Source organism: Oreochromis aureus, linkage group 5 (genome assembly GCF_013358895.1).
Source record: "Oreochromis aureus strain Israel breed Guangdong linkage group 5, ZZ_aureus, whole genome shotgun sequence".
NCBI classification, from domain to species: Eukaryota; Metazoa; Chordata; class Actinopteri; order Cichliformes; family Cichlidae; genus Oreochromis; species Oreochromis aureus.
The window spans coordinates 18,733,151-18,753,636 of NC_052946.1; the positions used below are offsets into that span (position 1 = coordinate 18,733,151).

The 20,486-nt window shown below is 41.2% G+C and overlaps 1 protein-coding gene across 2 annotated transcripts; it reads right to left on the reverse strand.

Moving 5' to 3' along the window:
• Positions 1 to 361: 361 nt before the first annotated feature.
• LOC116333928 (G-protein coupled receptor 22) lies at positions 362 to 18,489 on the reverse strand. 2 transcript variants are annotated; one of them, XM_039612021.1, is made up of 2 exons: positions 18,443 to 18,489; positions 362 to 4,307 (listed from the first exon to the last, which is right to left on the reverse strand). In XM_039612021.1, exon 2 carries the CDS (start codon positions 4,197 to 4,199, stop codon positions 2,511 to 2,513), a length of 1,689 nt encoding a protein of 562 aa, XP_039467955.1. In that variant the 5' UTR covers positions 4,200 to 4,307; positions 18,443 to 18,489; the 3' UTR covers positions 362 to 2,510. The 2 variants fall into 2 exon arrangements, with proteins under 2 accessions (XP_039467955.1, XP_039467956.1); XM_039612022.1 differs by lacking the exon at positions 18,443 to 18,489 and adding an exon at positions 16,414 to 16,448.
• Between the last annotated feature and the right edge of the window lie 1,997 nt (positions 18,490 to 20,486).

Consider the following 20,486-nt stretch of genomic DNA (forward strand, 5'->3'; position numbering starts at 1 on the left):
TGGATGGATACTACTTGAATGGTGCTTTTCTACTATTTCTGAGCACTCAAAGCGCTTTAGACTACAAGTCACATTGACACAGATATTCCTTAAGTGCTTTCTACCTATCACACTCCCTGTTGATGGATATAGTAGGGGCAGCTTAGGGTCATCCCGACTGCACTGACCTTTCAGCTGGTAGACGACCTGCACTACCTGCTGAGCCATAACCACTTTTAAAATGACTCGACGCAGACATGTGGGAAAACAGCTTCTCCTGTGTAACTAAATCCGCTAATAATAGCAGTTCAATATTTGAGTGTTGACAAAAACAAACAGCTTGGACATGATATGAGTATTGAGTGACACAGATGGACTTTGATCACCTTTTTAATACAGATGCTGTTCTGCTCTATACAATGACACATATTATAAATCTTATACAATACTAATATTTCTCTATACACATGGTCATAAATGTACAGTACAGTGTACACACATACAGTATTAACACAAATTCACTTACATGTATCTTCTCTTTACAGTAACTTTTCAGCTCACCAAGAGTTTATCACAATGGCTGATTTTCTGTCCGGCAGATGATTGTGGCCAAAGTAAAGGATTTAGATTTTATTATTATTATTATTTTTTGGACTAAAACCTAACTCAGACTCTTTATTATTTACATCCCTGAAAAAATGTACATGAATACACAAGAATTACTGCCTTCTGTCTGGTTCACAAATAGTGTAAAAGGGGTGAGGATGAAAGAGGAGATAGCCCAAAGCCCTCCGAAGGAGCACTCCAAGTCTTGAGTCCATACAAAGTTAAAAGTGTAGTCTATCTACTTAGTGGACATAAATCTTTACTTACTGCAACACCCATAATACAACAGTTGATTGAGGGCTGGCTTATTGGGTTTTTTTGTTTCATTTTGTTTTATTTTTTTGTTTTTTTGTCCAACAAGTCTGGGAATTTGACACAAAGCCCTGAGGAGAAAAAGAGACACCAATATTGTGTAACATGTCCAGGACTCAGTCCAGAGGCTGTCTGTCTCTGTGATCATTCAAACCTCTGACCAAAAGCAGTAACTCTGCTATCCAGAGAAACAAACAGCTCACACAAAGAGGTGTCTCGCGTCTGCGGTGATTTCACCATTGTTCTGATCTCTCAAGTTTGTCATGCTTGTTAACCTGCTGTGACTTGAGAGCCTTTTATTATTGAAGTTTTCAGAAAATATTGCCCTTTAATTATCACTTTAAAAGTGAAGTTGATCCTTTTTCAGCAGTATTTTTAGCAGTTTCCTGCCATTTATACATAGTTACATATTCTCTATATCGTTCACTTTTATGTCCAGCAGCTTTTTTTTTCCTGTTAATCAGAAGATTTCCTTTTGCCTTTCCGTTAAACATATGTTGAAAGCCAAAAGGTCTTTGTTCACACTCTCTTTGTTCACATCCTGTGGGTCATTGCTTTGCTCATTTATTGCACATAATCAGTGACACACGCACACATTTCTTCATTTACGCAACCACGCAGCTTTTGCAAACGCACATGCATACATGCACACTTGCAAACAAACGCTATCGTACAAATATTCTCCATAACCGTGGTCATTAAAGTTTCCGTAAAAAACAAACAAAAAATAAAAACTCATGCCTTTTAGCTTTTGCTTGCACACATTCTTCTAAAACATGGTGCTTATTGAAAATCAGGTCTAAATCAGTTTTTTGTCTTCTTCTTTTTTTTTTGCAGTTTCCTGGTTTAGTATGAGCCTGTAAACTTTGAATCTCAATGCTTGCATTTATCTGCCTTTGATTCTCTATATGCAAACAAGTTCACTCGAAGTTGATACATTGTTGTAAACATACAGCAGGACAATCAGCACCATAAGAATACTAATAACTCAATTAAGGCATGAAAAAAAATAAAGCAAAGAACGGGAAACAGAGACTTCCATTAATAATTTAGTTTTTGTCACTGAGAATATCTGTGCAGGTAGATATTGATGTGCTTTCACAGATAATGATTAAATATAGATCAGTGTGCAATAATTGGATGAGTGTGTGTGTATCTACCTGTGCATATGTACATGCACATGCAAGTTGAAAGTGCACGCAGGAGCAACACTGTACTGTATGTATTTGCGGTTATCTATCCTTTACCCTACATGTGGGGTGGATGTGAGTATTATTAGCAGTCATGGCTATGATGTTGTCATAAAAATTTTTGACTAGTATTGCCGCAGAGACACACTGGCCATCTTGTCAGTCAGAAAGTGGACTAATGACAGCCGTGGTAAGGAGAGCAGACTCTAATAGAGCTCATGTTTCTCCACATCTGCATGTAGCAAGAGGCCAAGAGACTTTCTCCTGACCTTTGTAAGCTAGCTGGTTGTCAGTTTTCCTCACACTCCATGGATCATTACACTTCATCTATTCTATACAATCCATCTCCATTGTCTTGGTAAGATACATATAGTTCTTCATATTCACACACATACTCATACATCCACACTCTGAAGACCAGCCTCATTCCCTCACTGCCTCTGTGAGGCATCGATCAGTGCCATCACTGGCTTCCACCCGCGATTTGCGATTCTTTCTTTGGCCTCCTCCCTCCACCCAAGAGTTATGAATAACTGTCCCCCCACTAGGAGCTGGGTCCACTTGCAGAAGTGAAACGACCCTTTTCTTAACACGTGTTTTGAGTGCGCGGCGCAGTTTCTGCCTGGTGAAAGCGTAGAGCAGAGGATGAAAGATGGTGGTTCCATAAGCCATCGCCAGGAAGCACAGACGGAGCCGCACCAGGCTGTCGCTCGGACCCATACACAGGATTAAAACATTGACTGCAGACAGAGGAGCCCAGCAGCCGAGGAATGTGGATATGATGATTAGGGACATTTTCAGGACGCGACGCTGACGTTCCCGACGGTCCCGGTGCCGCCGCACTGCTCGCCGCAAAGCGATGATGGCAGAAACTGAGGCCTGTACACCCATGGAGGAAGCTGGCAGTGGTGTGTTGGCGTGGGTCTGAGCTGAGGCTGAAGGTGGGGTTGGAGAAACTGGGGTGGCGGGTGTGGTTGCGATGGGGGTGGTCGCTGCAGTGCTGACAGTGGTGACTGTTGCTCCACTGTCAGACATCCCTTGGGGCATGGAGGAGAGTGGCGGGGGTGATGTTGGTGTAGGCGTGGGGGAGGGAATGAGGGAAGGATGACTGAGGTTCTGGTTCTGGTTGGAGGACACTACCTCTGTGGGCAGGCTTAAGTCCTTCTTCCTCTGCCTCCTGCAGCGTATCCTGCAGGTGGAGTCCTTTGCACGTGTACTCCTCATCATGTGAGAGCCGATGCGAATGTTGAGAGCCTGTAGGATCCTGGAGTAAGTGAACAACATAACTGCCACAGCGATAAAGAAGCAGGGCACTTGGAGGAGCAGGTGGTAATACATTGCCAAGCCTGTGTAATACCCCTGCCCTCCAACACAAAGCAATGTCCTGTTCTGCCATACTGGAGGCAGGTGTTGTGAAGGGGATGGAGGTGTAGTTGCGGGTAATAAGGAAGGTGACAGTGAGGAAAAAATGGTGGTCTGTTCAGTGATGAGCTGAGAGTCATTGTTCTGCCTTTCCAGCTCCTCGTGTTCACCATCCTCAGCCCTTGAAGAGAAGAAGTCCCCCTCGAGGAAGGGCAGGAAGAAAACGGCCAGAGACAAGGCCCACACAGTTGCCAGGAGCAGCGCAGCACGTCTGGGGGTCAGCAGACGACTGGCTGGACGCACTGAGATGTCATATCGGTCCAAGCTGATTACTAACACATTGACTGCTGTAGCCACGCTGGTGAACGTCACACAGGCCTCATGGAAGCAGCAAAGTGTGGCCAGGCTGCTAACTCCATTTTCATTTGCTGGCAGCAGGATCACAGCCACAGTGAGTGGCAGACACAGCACGCACACCAGTATGTCGAGCACATGGAGGTTGACTGTGACCAGGTTGCTGACTGAGTCCACCAGGTTGGACTGAGCGCAGTAGAGCACAAGAACGGTCAGGTTGCTGCTGAAGCCCAACACAAGCTCCAGCATCAGCACAGTGGTCAGAGACACCTGAAAGCCCAGAGGATAGGGCGTGCTCCAGCCCTCCTCCACACCCACCTCACCCCCTCCATCCAGCAGGCCTACCCCCTGGCCATCACTGGTCTCCAGGAGGTCACGATAGCCTTCGGTCTCCATTGACGCCGCGGCAGTCCTTTACACATAGCAACAGAGGCCGGCGTACCTGACCATTTTCCCTTCTCCTCTGGCTCAAAGGAGACAGCGATGGAGGAGATGTGGTTGTATCTAAGAAAAATAAAAAGAACAGACATGGAGGAGAAAAGAAAGAGAAAGAGAGACAGAGAGTGATCAAGCAGTTCAGCAGTCAGTTTACTCAAAAATAACGCTGCACAACAAGTACAAGTCAAACTTGTCAAATTTCACAAGTGAGGGGAAGCTACTAGCTGAAGCTATGAGGGAGGTGAAAGTGATCTCTGCAGTCGAGCGGAGTCGTGGGGTGCAGTTCAAGCTGCTGCTGATGACCCATGATGTCTCGCTGGCCTCAACAGTGAAACAACAACATGTTTCATACAGACAGTGGTAACAATTCAGGTAGGATGTGGGGCAGGATGTGTCTCGGGGTGTACGTGAAGGTCTGAATGAATTAAACAGAGACAAAGTATCTCTGAGCTGTATAGATTTTAACAATCGAGTGAGGATGTGTTTTTGTGATATACCTTTAATCCACATAGTATGCAGAATTAAAAAGAAAAAAAAAACATTCCCTCATAAACATGAGTGGGCGAATGTTTGATTCATTCTTATGCAACATACATTATGTGGGTCAGAAAGCTGGCTGGATAAAGCATGTACAGATAAACAGGAATAAACCAACATACCTGCACCGTCAACATGTCAGTGACGTACTACGTGTTGTGTCTAACATCTACCTCTACGAGTACCCATTCCTAAGTGATTAACAACCCACCTTGTGAATTTACGACATACCCGTACAAATCCAATAAATGTCGAGCTTTGTTGTTAAATCATCTTTCTGTTTTTTTTCACGGGCTCTATAAAACCTTCAGCTTCTACTTTCAGGAGAAGAGGTGGCAGGAGCATTGGTAGCAAGGACATTTGCAGTGCATGTCAACATTGCAGGCAGCCAACTGAGGGTGGCAGCAGTTAATAGTTCTCACAGGGAAATGTAACGAAGACGAATAGATCAATGATCCACAGACAGTGGCGCACAAACAATGCTATCAGAGAAAGACCAGCTCCCCTGGCATCCTCTCTCCACACCCCCTCTTTCTCCTTCTCCTTCCTACATCCTCCACATCCCTTTCTACTCCGTTGCTTTTCAGTTTGCTGGCTGACTGCTTTGCATGTACAGCATGTTATTCACGGCTGGTTGGACGCTCTCCTGCATTAGAGGGAATCATACAAAGTGATTAGGTCAAGAGAAGATGCCTTCATGATTTGCTTTAAAGAATTAAAGTATTCCCTCGAGTGTCGGTCTAAAGAAGAGCTACAGATCAGTGGCAGCGCTGACCCCAGCTTTCCTCTGCCACACTTTTTGTTCTCACCCTCTTGTTTGCCCTTTTCTCTTTGTTTTATTTCACAGTTTCCCTCCCATTTGTCATGTGGAAAGCACCTGCAGGCAGAGCAGGACTCAATGCGGAACAGTGGTCTATCTTAATTCACTAATGGGTTTCATGGGGTTTGCGGTGGTGCTGGAACATTGATTTAAAGCATCATCGATCTGCCAATTTAACAAGCCTGAGGCGAGGGAGCACATAAACACACTTCCTGTCACACCCTCCCAAGTGTACCTGTGGTCTCATTTTGATTTTGAGAGGCCGGATAAAACAGTTATGAGTGACTGTGTTCAATTTCTGTGCTTTAGCTACAGTTTAAGATGTTTCCTTTATCATTATTGCAAGGCAAAGTATCACGCATGGCTCAGGGGAACGAAAGTAAAATGTAGTGTTTCCCACTTTTATTATTGAAGTTTTTATGATTTTTATGATTTTTTTCAAAATCATAAAAACTGAATCAATTCACAGACTTTATCACAGGAGTGAAACTTAAAAACTAAGTAGTCTTAGGTCTTTCAGTGTTATCGATATTGGTTGTGTTTGTCTTTGATCAATATGGTGAACAACACGCTGCAACAGCGTGTCATGGAGCTAACACTCGCTTAAACCAATCACAGTGGCAACATTGTCAGCATTGTGCTTTCCAGCACATGTGAGTGTTGTTTAACCGCTGTGGCGAATTAGGGTTGGGAAAGACTTTTAAATCAATAAATGGCTGACAAAAACTGAAAGGTGTGACACAACAGTCACCTGTCGACTAAACTGTATTTTTCACAGACATTGTGACAACAAAACAGAGACTAAAATTATCCACAAGTCAATCTCTTTCAGCAAACACCAAGTCATCATCTTTTACTCTTAACTGTCCTGCCAATAATTACAAGAGGAAGACTGTGTAGCGGGCCGACAACGAGCAGACAGGATAGCTTTCAACAAGTGCAATTTATCCTTTTCTATGGCTAATGAGTCCTGCGACAGAGGATACTTGGGATGAAGCGGTAAGAGTTACAAAGGGACAGAGGCAATAGAGTAGAAAACATCAAAGTTAGCATGTGTTTGCTCCCAGCAAGACAAAATGTCAGAAGGCCTTTATATGAGCAGCTGTGACTTCGACCTGCGGGCAGCAAAACTGACAATAGCCTAGTTTTTACAGGGACGTGGGGAGAATAAAATTAAAGAAGACAGACTGGTGAACTTTGGGGAGTTTTTGTAATAATCACAGGTGTTTCTGTCCTTTTAGTGAGAACTTAAAACACTGAGGTTCCTCTGCGGTTGCTGATCCTCCTCGTGCAAGTCGTTATCACTGTAACTGAGGAAAGTTGCAAGAATCATCATCAATCAATTTATTTTTTTGTTCTAACAAGTGTTTTGTGTTATTGTGGCAGCCTTATTGCAATCAGTCACAGGGTGTGGGTGTTTGGATGCAAGAAAGTGGGTTGTTGGGTTGAGCGAGTTGTGGCAACAGAAGATGGCTGTAAACAAGGTGAAACTTTGCCAGCTGAAATTACATCAACAGTGTGATTGCCAATTTAGACAGGCGGGGGAAGGATAAGAAAAACAAACTTAGAGGTACAAATTGTACGATTGCTAGAAAGTTTGAAAAAAGGGGTGAAGGTAAAAGAAAGAAACAGATTTTTTTGGATTGATTGTAAACCCAACATTAACTGCTAAGATGTCTGTGTATTGTGTTTCATAGATGTCTACTGAAGTTAACCAGCTAGTGCCAGAACTATAAACATAGCTAGCATGACATTACTCGAGCACACGAGTAACTGTTAATAACAAGAAAAAAGTGACATGAAATATTAAGAAGGTAATAAATAAAATACAGAGGTCTAATTACAAAACAATAGGTGAATGTTTTTTGCAATGTCCAAGGCTTGTTTAGCTTTTATGTTTCATGTCTTCTTAAAATCAATCATTTTATTCCTGAAAATTATGCACAATATTTAAGAAACAGCACCTGTGGTAAACTGTTTGGCCATAATAACAAAGATGTGGTAGTAATTCCCTTTTTCCTGTCCATCATTTTAGCAGCAAGTTTAATATTGTTGAATTCTAATATGGGTGCTTGACAGTCTTTTTCAGAAAACCTATTCTGAAGTGTTATCCAAAAGGTTTGAGTGTAATTACCGTCCAAAAACAGATCCTTTGAAGTTTCAATCTCTAAATCCCAAAAAGTACAGGTATTTTTGTCAATGTTGAATCTCTGTCTCAAAAAGATTAATGTCGTTAATGATTTTAAAGTGAGTGGTAGACAGTTATACCAGATACCCTTCCTGGTTTATGTCAACTGGGCTTGAACCAGCATCATTTTGATTAGCAAAGCAAATCAAAAGCCACTACTGAGCACAACAAAGTGGGCTCAGGCGACGTGGCCCGAGCCCATGGACTCAGAAGGACAGTGTTTACAGAGGAAGACAGAAAGCCATTTTCCTGTATAGAGCTAGCAGTCTTCCTGAAACCACAGCTATCGTCTTCTGGTGGTCTTCAGATCGAATGCAGGGTTAATGTACTTCTGCACTGGCTTAATGTTTGTGCTCCAGAAGCTACGTCAATGTTTTATAGAGTCTATGGCCTGAACATACCCTTGTAGAACACCACTTTGTACTTAAATATGGGACAGTAAGTCAAGTGTCCACTCTGCCCACAATCCAGTGTGAGAGGAAGGACAAGCGGTGCTGCCTAGAGATAAATTCTTTCCATAGACTCTGATTTTAACCTTTTGGGCCATCATGGTGGAGGGCAGGCAGTCGATAAACGAAACAGTAAATACAACAATGTTTGAGAACAGGGTTAAAGAGACAGGGCTGTCTGTCTCTGGTCTGCTTTTCCCTGCACAACCCTCGTCGCACTTATGCCTCCTTCCACACCACTTACCACGTCCTCTCTCCCAGCCATCATAGTCAAGCCATCAGATCATGCTGTAGCACTGTCTGGCAACACAAACACCAGCTACCCCTGCATTAATGTGCCTTCGAATTAAAAGTTAAGTAAAGAAACTTTAAAAAAAAAAAAAACATTCCTTAAGCCCTGAAACAAAGTATCCCACTTATTACACCTTTAAGGCATGTACAAAATTTTACATTGCAAAACAGCTTTGCCTTTAGTGCTAAACCAGGCAAATAAATCTGAGAAGCAATTTTAAAGTTTAATGCAGCAGCACTGTTGAATTCTGGTAAATTGGTTTGGGTAGCCCCATGGGTCCTCTCTTATCAATCACCAGCAGAATTTACAATCATGTACTGAAAGCGAAATAAAATGACTGCTTGGTTCGGCGTGGAACCGAATGAGTAACTGTCAAGGGGAGATTTTACTCAGGCTTTACAGATGTTTTCATCACATCTGGTGTCTCATTTACTGTAGCTTGTATGAGTCTCTCCAAAACAACAAACTGTGTCCTAGATTTCACAGCTTCCTGGGCCCTGCTGTCAGGGTCGTTATAGGTGTTGGGCAGGAGATGACAAGCTGTCAAGCCTGTTCTCACATTATCAGAGGGTGAATACTAAAGCAGATCCCGTTAGTGCCAAAAACTTCAGTTTCCTCCTTTCTTTTCGAACTTTCCTCCTGCTTTGTGATCTTGCATTCACTCTGCACACAGGTACAAATAAGCTCTCCATGTATTTAATTTGTACTCCTGACAACAAGTTTGCTGCCAGAGGCTTAATTACTTCTTCCCAGCACAAGACAAACAGTAGGCATGCTCGCGTCCCAGGCATCATCTAAAACAACATGGCGTGAGGTGTTTCTTGCCATATTTCTTACTGTGAGAGAGCGAGGAAAAAGAGAAAAATAGATGAAGAAAAGGGTGTATATAAATAATTATAGCAAGAGTACAATACATTGTTCCAATCGCAGCCACCAGGGAGCAGACAAAATGCACTTTGCACAAGTTCAGAGTGAAGAAGTAGCTCAGTAGAAGTCAAGATAAAATTCAGGTTCCGAGTTAATGGCACAGCTCTTTGCCACCTGTGTTTAGTCAACCACTGCTTTTATATTTTTTACTGCTTTCCTTTCATTGAACTTGGCTTCGAGACCCAACTTTGTAAAAACACTATAAAGTCATTTCCATTATGCTACCTCAATTGGTAAAGTCACTTGACATTCACTTCAAAACTAGTAGAACTCCCTGGACACGAACAACACACACACATTTTCCTTGCACGTCTGCAGTGAAGCACAAACAGTTTATTGAATCTGGTCCTGCGTGTCGTGACCTCAGTCCATCGTGCTGCTGCGTGGCAGGGTATCTGCAGTACCTGCTGCTGCTGAAAGTGCTGATCTGTGCCTAGGATCATGTTCCAATTTTCACCTCAGTCCTAGGCAATCTAGAAGTGACAGTGGTTGGTATGTATGAGACTTGGGATGATGGCCCAATTATGTAAAAAAACAGAATGCTTTTAGTGCTCAATTTGCATCTATCTGAGGAAGAAACTCATTTTTACAGAAGACAATATCTGCAGAATCTCTGCAGAGAGTTTGTTGTCTTTGGATGATTCATGAATCTGAGTGTTGCTGTAAGTTGGAAAAATAGACAAAGGTGTCAAAGGTTGAATATGAAGTGGAAGCACTTCAGGATGACAGATATACAGCTCTTTTTTTCCATGCAGTAAGCAGTACTTTGACTGGGACTGTGGATTGATTTAAGCTAGTCTACTTGGTGTCTCCTACTGCAAGAAGTTCTTAAGTTCTCCTGATGGATGTAAATATCTCTTTTAATTTGTTTAAAACTATTTAACTGTGCTGCGTCAGATTGGCGACTTGTCCAGGGTGTACTCCACCACTTGCCCTATGGTAGCGAGGATAGGCTCCAGCCCTTCCACAACCCTGATAAAGATAAGTGGAAGAGAATGGATGGATGGATATTTAACTGTGACTCTCTCCTCAAGGATGGAGATTGTCAGATTGTCAGTGTTCTTATGTAAATGTCGAGGCTCTTAGCAAAAGCGATGAGAGAAGGAAAATGTTATAATATTAACCCGTACCAAGAGAGCACTGCCTCTGAGTACAAAGATGGAAGCTTCATTGTACTATGGCTTATTTAGGTTCCTATCAACAGTACGGAAAAACTGTTATCTCCTTCTTTTCTGATGGATTTTTCCTTGTAAAATGTCAGTACAAAATGGTGAGATGAGAACAAAGGCTTTGTTCTTTGATTCGACAAGACTATCACCAAAAGTTGACATTTAGGGAAGAAAGTAAATCAGTAGGGAGAGTGATAGGACAGGAGAGGAGATAAAGAGGGGGAAAAGTGAATGCAAACAGGATGATGGTGGATGCGGCTTGCTGACTCATGGTTGTCTTAGGTATTCCTGATGTCCGCAGCAAGACAATCGATCAAAGGCTTAATTTTCCCATGTAATTCATCTCACAGCACTAAGGGCAAGCAGCCACCAGCTGGGCAGCAGCATCCCTGGCAGGCTCCCAGTAAAGCAGCCTGGACAGGCCAGCAATAGATCCAGTTCAGTGAGAGCACCAACCTACCTAATGTGCTCCTCATCAGGACAACTTTCGGAACTTCAGGAGAAACGCACACAACAACATCATTACTGTGTGCTTGTTACAGGTGGAAATATCCAGCTGTAACTCAACAACACTTCTCTTAAGTGAGGCCAAACAATCACAAACCCATAAAAATTTCAAAATGGGTTATCATGAATCCTGCCAAGCTCACCAAAGACATACAAGCACACGATGTAGTCCACAATGTATTACTAACTGCCACCCACTGCCAGCCCACGTCTCTGCTCGCTCTCCCTGCCCGTCTGCACTCCACAGATACAGTGGAAGATGGATTGCTATCTGAGGTGAATGACATGTTGTGTGCTTAAGAAACTGCTGAATCCCAGCCACACAAGTGGAGGAGAAAGGTATGGGGGTAGCAGGAGGTAAGATAAAAGCGGGAGGTAGGCGCAGTGAGGGAGTGATGGATAGGAGGCAGGCTTAGGGGTGTGCAGATGGATGCTGAGTTGTGTGCTCGCTCGAGGGAAAAGTCTGCTCCCCGCTCACTACCACAATCCATTTCTCCTTTGAATAGTTGCACCATCACCCCCCTACACCATCTATCTTACAACCAGCGCATGGCTCTTTGCTTTTATAGTCTACAATATCTTTGTGTAATCTCCCAAGACCTTCAGGACAGACTGTGATTTTTAATATTAAACTAGCTTTATAATGCAACTGTGCAAGAAGCCTCCCATGGATTACACAAAACAACACCAGAATATCCAAACATCTTCTATATGATACATTATTTCTGACAGGTTGCTACCTTGACATTAATAAAGATGCCATGCTAGGCAGGTCTGTAATCTATTAGTTCAGCTCTGTATAGAAATAAGGTCCCTAAACAGCTCTGGTCCACAGGGTGTGAGACATCGTTACCACCTGACAGCACGTTCGATGGATTTCATTTGGCTCCCCCGTTCATTAAAGATACTCCTCTATATCATCTATCCAGCTCTAAACTGTCAAGCCCATAATTTTGTTATTGCACACACCACCCATCAATAAGCACTAATCAAGGCTGCTGTGCAATCACAGCTTTCCTAAAGAAGCAGCGATTAAAATCAAGTGTGAGAGCTGGTCAAAGCATAAATAAAACACAATAATAACAATAATAATGATGATGATGATGAGGTGGAGGAGGAGGCTGTCCACTGCCACATAATGACAGAATGGAAATGATTAGCAATGATATAAGACAACAAAACAGGATAGATAAATGCTCCTTCATTTCTTATGTGCTGTAAAGTGATTGTGATTAGCAGTGTGTCCCTCCACTTTTCCATTTCAGCAGCATTTTCCACCAGGAATAATGGATAGTCTGAATGGAGTCATCACGCTCAAGTGCTGTGCCCACCTCTCATGATTTATATTGTACTGGAGTGTTGTGAATAAATAGTCAAGTCACAGTGTGAGCTCTGCGGCCACTTTAATGACACTCTGGTAATGCCAAACCAGCAGCTGTGTGATAACAGGCTTAGCGCCACTTATTTAGCCCAGAGTAGCTTGAATCCATGTTATTTTACACATATCTACATTGCCACACTAAATGTATCAATTCATAAATGCTCAAAGTCTCAGACAAACATGAGCTTTTATCCCAGGATGGTGGGATTGGTCTTTCTTTATCCTTTAATAAAAGGGTGACTCTTATTTTATTTATTGCTGAAAACTTGCATTAGATTTACTTACCAAATTATCTAATGCATAACCTGTGAAAACAGTTAGATTATGTCTGCAGACTCAGAAAGAAACATCATGAAATCTTATATCTTAAAGATGACAGGGCTTCGGGCATACATAGCAAAAATTTTGCATTCAAAGTTTTATATCAGGGGTTCATAAATAGTGCACAGTTAAAGATGCAGTTTAGCTGCCTTGGGGGAACCTGGAGTTCCCTAATATTTGGATATTCAGTACAAAATTTCTGTTTTTCTCTGGGAAGGCATCCAACATTGTTTCAACAGAGTAAATCTTGACAAGTGCATTAATTGGGTTTGCACACTTAAGTTTTTCCTCCATCTGGAAAGATTGCTTAACATGGCAGAATAAACAATAGTGTACATGTAAAGAAAAGTATCCCCACACACCCAGTGAAGGCTTATTGTGCAAGATTTGAATCAATGACGCAGTGATTGTATTTTTGTTTTTTAACACAAAACAGCAAGTTGGATTGTGGCTCCTTTATTTTCTTTGCATTTGCCATATGGAGAGATAAGATCTTTTTTACTGTGTTCTGTAGAGTTGTATGCTAAACAAGCACATTTTCATGTTATCACTCCTGACTAGGCTCAGTTCACTGCACAATAACATCAAATTTGTTTAATTCTTTTAGGCTTATCGAAATGTTTTGCATGTTTCCCTGCAATCGCTGGCTCATTAAGGTTGTATTAGTGGAAAAGCATAAAAGCGTGAGACCATTGTTGCTCTCTAACTTGTGCATGAGCAGCTTTGTACAAGCAAAAACAGCAACTCAAGCATAACAACACTGCTCCACGGTACTACTAATGGTCAAAAGCTCCAAAAAAGGGTGTAAAAGAAAGTGACCCACTGAAACTGTGTGTCAGCAACGGAGCAGCTATTTAATTATTTTTTTTTATCATTCAAAGCTAATGGGACAATTTTGCACTAATGTAGTGCTCCCAGTCAGATTAAACTAAACCTGACCTTGCTTTCAATCAGTGGCTACAGAGAGAGAAATCTCTCTATGCACTCTCTCTCTGCTCTTTGAAGCAGACTCGCACTCAATGTCCACTCAGTGACTGAGCTTAGGAGAACTGGGGAGCAGTTCAAGAGGTCCAAAAGCTGAAAATGAAAGAAAAAAAAAGATTTGAAGGCATTTCAGTGCAGTGGAGTAAATCTAAGTGATGATGAAGTTGTCTGCACCAGGTTAAAATGATTAAGCTATCTCACTCTAGAAGGCAATTAAATCTCAATTAATGTCATTCATCTCCTGCAGACAGGACATCATTGGCCAAGAGGGGAAAGATTCACTGCAAGCATCTATATTGATGACAGATTTAGAAGTTTAATCTGAGGAAGGGAACACAAACACATGCTCAAACATGGTGTACATAACACCATAATTTCTATACACACCTGTCTACAGCCAATGTAGCAGAGGTGTGATTGACATAAATATGTACATGTATTATATTAAATATTATATTATATTACATCATAAGCAAATATGTTACGTAAGCAAAGCAAAAACAAAATCCTGCAGTGTTAGTATACAGATGGGTGGAATAATGGAGTTCTCTTCCTTGTTGCCTCTGCCTCTCTTTTCTTGATAGTCTATTTACACATGCTCACTACACTCTGCTTTTCTAATGATGTATTGTTCCATCCTCTCTCTATATTTGCTTTTCGTGTGCTGTGCTTCTACTATCATCCCCCTCATCTGCTTCACCTGTTTCTCTGCACTCGCACACATCAAGGAACAGTGTTATTTGGAAATTAGGTTTAGTGTGGATTTTAATTTCACACAGTGACCGCTGGTGCACTGAAAAGAAGGAAGAGCAATCTCAGCCATCATTTATCGCTCTATCTGTGGACAAGGAAGTTAATGGCATTTATAAAGTCTTGAGTTTTCTTTGTTGTGTAATTCCCAAGGCTGCTTTTCTTTAAAAAAAAAATAATAATAATTTGTGACAATTTTATGCACGAATGTGGGCACATTTATACTTCATGTTCAAAAATAGCACAGAGGTCTGACAGCTTTTATCAATGACTCAGGTTAACTGAAAAAAGGATGTGACCAGTGCAGTGGAAATATTGTTCTAATTAGGAACATACAAATATAGACACTGTTTGATTAATTTAACTACAGATGTCCTTAATTACAGCTGCTTTTAAACCTTGCTGGAGGCTTGGACAGCAGTAAATGAGATTTTCAGTGACTGCAGAGTGATTTTGCACACATCCTTCAAAACGTATTCACGACAGACAAACAAACAAAAATTGAACATGACACTTAAATCGTTGAAAATTTCATTGACAATTAAAAACAAATTAAACACATTCCTTACACATAAAAAGTAAAAGGATGTAATAAAACGATCAGTTGTGTTAAAACAAGATTCTGCCAACAGAGAAACTGGGAACTTATTATAGCAATGGAGCAGCTCTCCCATAAATCTTGTGTAATTTTCCCACACTGATGTTGTCCTGCAGTACCCTTTAATCATCTCCACTTCAGTGTTGATATATAAATCAGCATGTCAGATTATAACTACAGTACTCCATTGCTTATTGCGCTGAAACAAATTATGGCTGCTTTTGACTGTGCTGCGACATCTAGCTAGAGAGTGACACGCGTGGTGGCAAATTTCCCTACCAGCAGCATCAAAGCTCCTCTATAAATACACGCATAATCGCAAACACATAATGACCCATATGCAAAGCAAACATACAAGCTGCTACTATATAAGAGTGAATGGAAATGGAAACACACTGAAATTAGCCCTTTTGAGACTCACAGCGGGGAATGCAAAAGAAACAAAGCTCTTAAATGAGCACACTTGTACTCCTGACACATGCCACTCAACATGAAGCTACATGTGAAATACAATAATCTGTCTTGTGTAACATACAATTTAACAACAGAGAGAGTTCATCTTTTTTGTTATTACAAGACTTCTTAAAACATGTTTTATTGTTATGTTCCAAATCAAGTTACCATATATGCATCTTTGTCCAAAAAAGGGTTAAAAGTTACCAAAACTGATATAGTTGTGTTACTGAAGAGTACTCTTCAAGCCCCTTTTTTAGCTGGATTTTGAATGTGTTTAGTTTATCTTTGAAAAAAATCCAGTGAGCCCCCTTTTATATGTATTTTTTTCTAGTTAGATTTACTGAGAAAAAAAACAATGCCCCAGTATTTTAGGCTGAGCTCAGCAGAAATTTTAATTAGCTGACACATTATTGCAGTATATATAGCGCTAGGTGTTACAAGTGATTACGACATGTCAGAGGGTGTGTGAAAGAGGAATTCAATGCAACAATGTGAGAAATGAGCAGAGATGGGCAGTAACGCGTTACTTGTAACGCGTTACTGTAATCTGATTACTTTTTTCAAGTAACGAGTAATGTGGGATTACTATTGCAAAACGGTAATTAGATTACCGTTACTTTCACGTAGGAACGCTGCGTTACTGCGTTACTAAAACCGTGATTTTTTGCGAGAATGTCTCATGACAGTGACGTAAGCGAGTGCGACGTTCGTGACAACAGCTGTCTGCAGATCATAATATATCGAGTGCGGGACAGAGTGTAGCATGCAGCGTTTAAAGCGTGGAAGTACTGACCTTATTTTGAGTTTGATTCCATAAAAAGTGACAAAAACATTAGTGTCCGTTGTGCGTGGGAAGAAAACTTCTTTTTACAGCAAAAAAACCCCTAAACTTCCAAGCAAGCACCGAGTGCGCTACGACGTAATGTGAAATTCACAGAGAAACTCGCGGATTCTTCCACTGACCGCTGCAGCACCTGCACCAGAGTAAACCTCCTCCGCCTACCCCAGTCCTGCTTTACAGGTGAAAATAGAGCAACAGGACCGCTAGTCTTTGATTTTATTTATTTTCTGCTGTGTTTTACTTGCATCTATTTGAAAGAGTGAGTGTAAACACAAAAAAATATTTTATTTTATGTGCTGGAATGTGCAGAAAATAGGTTTAAATGTTAAACAAATTTCTTCCAGTCAGAGAATGTTGCATATAATTTAATTTTTGCTTGATGCATAAAGTTAAAAGATTAAAACTAATAAAACAAGTTTTAAAAAGAGACTTTTCCATTTGATTACATTTTGTATGATGAATTATGCAGAAAAAGTAGAATTGGGCTGAAAGATCTATCGCTTTATCACCTATTCAGGTTGTAAATCGTGTTTTTAAAAAGTAACTAAGTAACTAAGTAACTAAGTAATTGATTACTTTTGAAAATAAGTAATCAGTAAAGTAACGGGATTACTTTTTGGGGGAAGTAATCAGTAATTAGTAACTGATTACTTTTTTCAAGTAACTTGACCAACACTGGAAATGAGTGAACAAAAAAGTTCATAAAAATTCTTAATTCATATTAATGAATTAATTAATGTAATAATAAAAAAGCTTCCTGCTGTGCACAAATATGATGCTATGTAGCAAAATATTTTCCTTCATTTTTATCATGCAGATGACTTCTTGCAAACGGGCAGCAGCACTGTAACTACTGGAAAATATGTTGCTTTGCAGGTGCAAAGTTGTTTGGCAGGCAGAAACCTATCTCACAAGAGCAGTGTACCAATGCTCTCCTTTTTTTATATCTAATGAAGAAGAGAGGAGTGTTTAAAACCGTCCTGCTCCTCACTCAAAGAGACAGTCTGCGGGAAACTATCAACATAATAATGTAGACCTTAAAAACCATTGCTATTTCCTCCAGGAAATTTAAGGTAGACCCGGGAGCTTAACGGTAAGACATCATCACATTTTTTTTCTTTTTACATAAAATCAAAACTCTACAGCACAAACCATCCAGTCATTAATATTCATATTTTTCGCAGGCTTTGATGAAGGGCAGCAGCTCGGCCAAAAATATTATGCTATTAAGCATATATGCATAAATGTAAGATATGTAAATAAATGCAGGAGAGCCTTGATAAACTATCCTTTGAAATCATGATATCAGTGGGTTATAACAGTTCCAGACCAACTAATCATGTTTAATGTGGAATAATTTTATCTGACTGAAACATTAAACGTCAAAACGTTAGTTTATGCACCGAGTCCTCGCTCTTAAAATGATCAAACGGTGCACCTTCACCAAGCGTGGCGCATGCATGTGGCTGAAGCATAACAATCACTGTGGGTCTCTGAAAAATGGGGGAGTTGGAGGATGAAAATCATCATCTGATCCATATTCAAAAAGAATCAGAGAAAAAGAGAAAAAATAACAGCACAGTGCCCCCCCCCCTCCCCAAAAAAAAGATTAGATTTTGATTTATTTTTTACTGCAATACAAGAAACTTGTTGTCTGCTGTTACTGAACAGAACGGTGAAGCCAATCAACACCGTCACAAACTGCTGAATGATTGCTGTCCTGCTGATCACTTGATATTTGAGAACGAAAGAAAGCGATTAAAAAGATCCCTCTAATGTGCTGTTATTGGTGCCTGTAAGATGCAATAAAACTGTCTTATCCCGCCATAAGAGACCCAGCATTTGTTTTATTTTGCAGTATCCATTTGACAGCCAAAACCCTTTCTAGTCAAATGAGAGTTGGGATGTATGCCTAAGATACTAGGAATTAATAAAAGCAAGTCTAATGAGAAAAAGTGCCTTAGACAGATGTTAAACTTACCAGCTTGGTTAATGGGAATTCCCTTTACATCCTACTGCAGGTGTCGGTGCGCTGCGCTTTCTCGAGCACTGGACCCCCGATTCACTCCAGCGCTCTCCAGGACAGCCGGCTGTCAGCCAAAAACGTGACCGGAATAATTTGCCTCCGTTTTGTCATAAATATTACAACGGGAGGGGGGGAAACCCTTCACGGCTGCAGATACGGGGCGCAGCCAGTGGCTGCTGTGCGCTCACGAATAAGGTAAGATGAGAGTGTGTCTTGGCGTTTTTCTTAGACTCCCCCATTCAACAAGGCGCGCTACACCTGTCCACTTTTATTCCGCGGACTTGTACAGCATCCCACGTAAGGACCGGCCAAACGCATGATCATGCGCTAACCGCTCGCTGGAGCGCAGTCGCCGCTCCATCCCAACGACCAATACGGTGATCTGCAAGCGGAGGGTGGAGGAAGGATGGAAAGGGGGGTTTTCGTTGGAAGGGGTGGAGACAGGGATGCAGGAGGAGCGGTGGGGGGCTGGTGTGTGTGTGTGTGATGGTAGCCTTTCACAAGGACGACCTGAAATTCCTCAAGGGTGAACGCTCTTCTGTAGTAATTCAGTGAGATTTCCCAGTCTCCCACCCTCCCTCTCGCAAAACATTAGGCACACTTCACATGTCTCCCTCAAAGGAAAATGACTGGATATATTCTTGACATGATAATATCACTTTGCCCCCGTCACCATTGTGAAGGAGGCTATTTGAGGGTCTGTCTTGGCTGCACTGGGGGCTGTACAGTGAATGTCTGCACAGCTCAGATTTAGAATTTTCATATGCATGATGCCGCTGGTGCTGGTGCAGCTGGTGGATGTACTGGTTAAAGAACAGATTCATGAAGTTTGACACCATATATCACATGAGATTGCCATCCACTGTAAGGCACATCCTTCTGTCTGGTGCACTGTGAACACTGTGCCATTAGCTCTGTGCAGGGATCAAGGTCACCCACTGATAAATGTGTGACCTTGAGCACAGAGTCGATATAAGGTCCCTTGTCAGCGTAGTTCTCATGCCTCTGTTTGTTTTAGGGGCTTAAATCACAATGCAAGTATTTTTAAGATAATGTGCAAAGGTGGATTTAGATAAAAGGTATGTGCACTTGGCAGTCTCTAAAGGGGAGCTGGGGCAGCTGATGTCAGCTGTTCTTTGTTCATAAACTCCCACAGGGCGAAAAAAACCCCCAAAAACATTAAGGCGCTTTCTCATGTTCAAATGTGTTAGGAAAGCAAAAATAATTACTAAACACACTTTGAATAGTTAAATGCTTCTTGAACCTTTTACACCTGCGTCTGAAATTTCAGCGATGACTCATGTATGCTAGAGGCATACAGATGTAACAGATGGTGGAATCATTTCTGAATGAGAAACCTTTAATGTTTTAAAAAAAACAAACTAATTAGTCATCTGTTGGATCAACTCATTCTTTAGAGAGGAGTTTATTTTTTCTCGTTTGAAAATGTTTAGGTTTAGTCGGATTTTTATTAGTTTCAGTGTTAGTTTTAGTCATTTCATTCAACAATCAAATACTAAAAATAAGAATATTGCATCAATATATTAATTTTACTTTAGTTTTCCAAGTTAACAAAATTATATCAGTTAGTTAACGTTGTTTTTTTTTAAATAACAAGATGTGGATAACAAGATGTATACAGCCAATAAATGGACTGGTTCTTATACAACACTTTTCTGCCCTGTTTGAGCACTCAAAGTGTTTATTACAAGCGCCATTCACACCAGATTTTTTTTTCTCTATGCTTAAGTGCTTTCTGTCTAACATTCATACACATTACACACATATGGCCTAATAGACTGGTAAGGAGGGCCAGCTCTGTCCTGGACAATTCCCCTTATTACATAGAGGTGGTGGGTGAGAGGAGGATGTTAGCCAATCTCATATCCATTATGAACAACACCTCTCACCCGCTGCATTCGACTGTAGAGGCCCTGAGCAGCTCCTTCAGCTGTAGACTGCAGAGTGCTATCACAGGTCCTTCATGTACATTGCACAT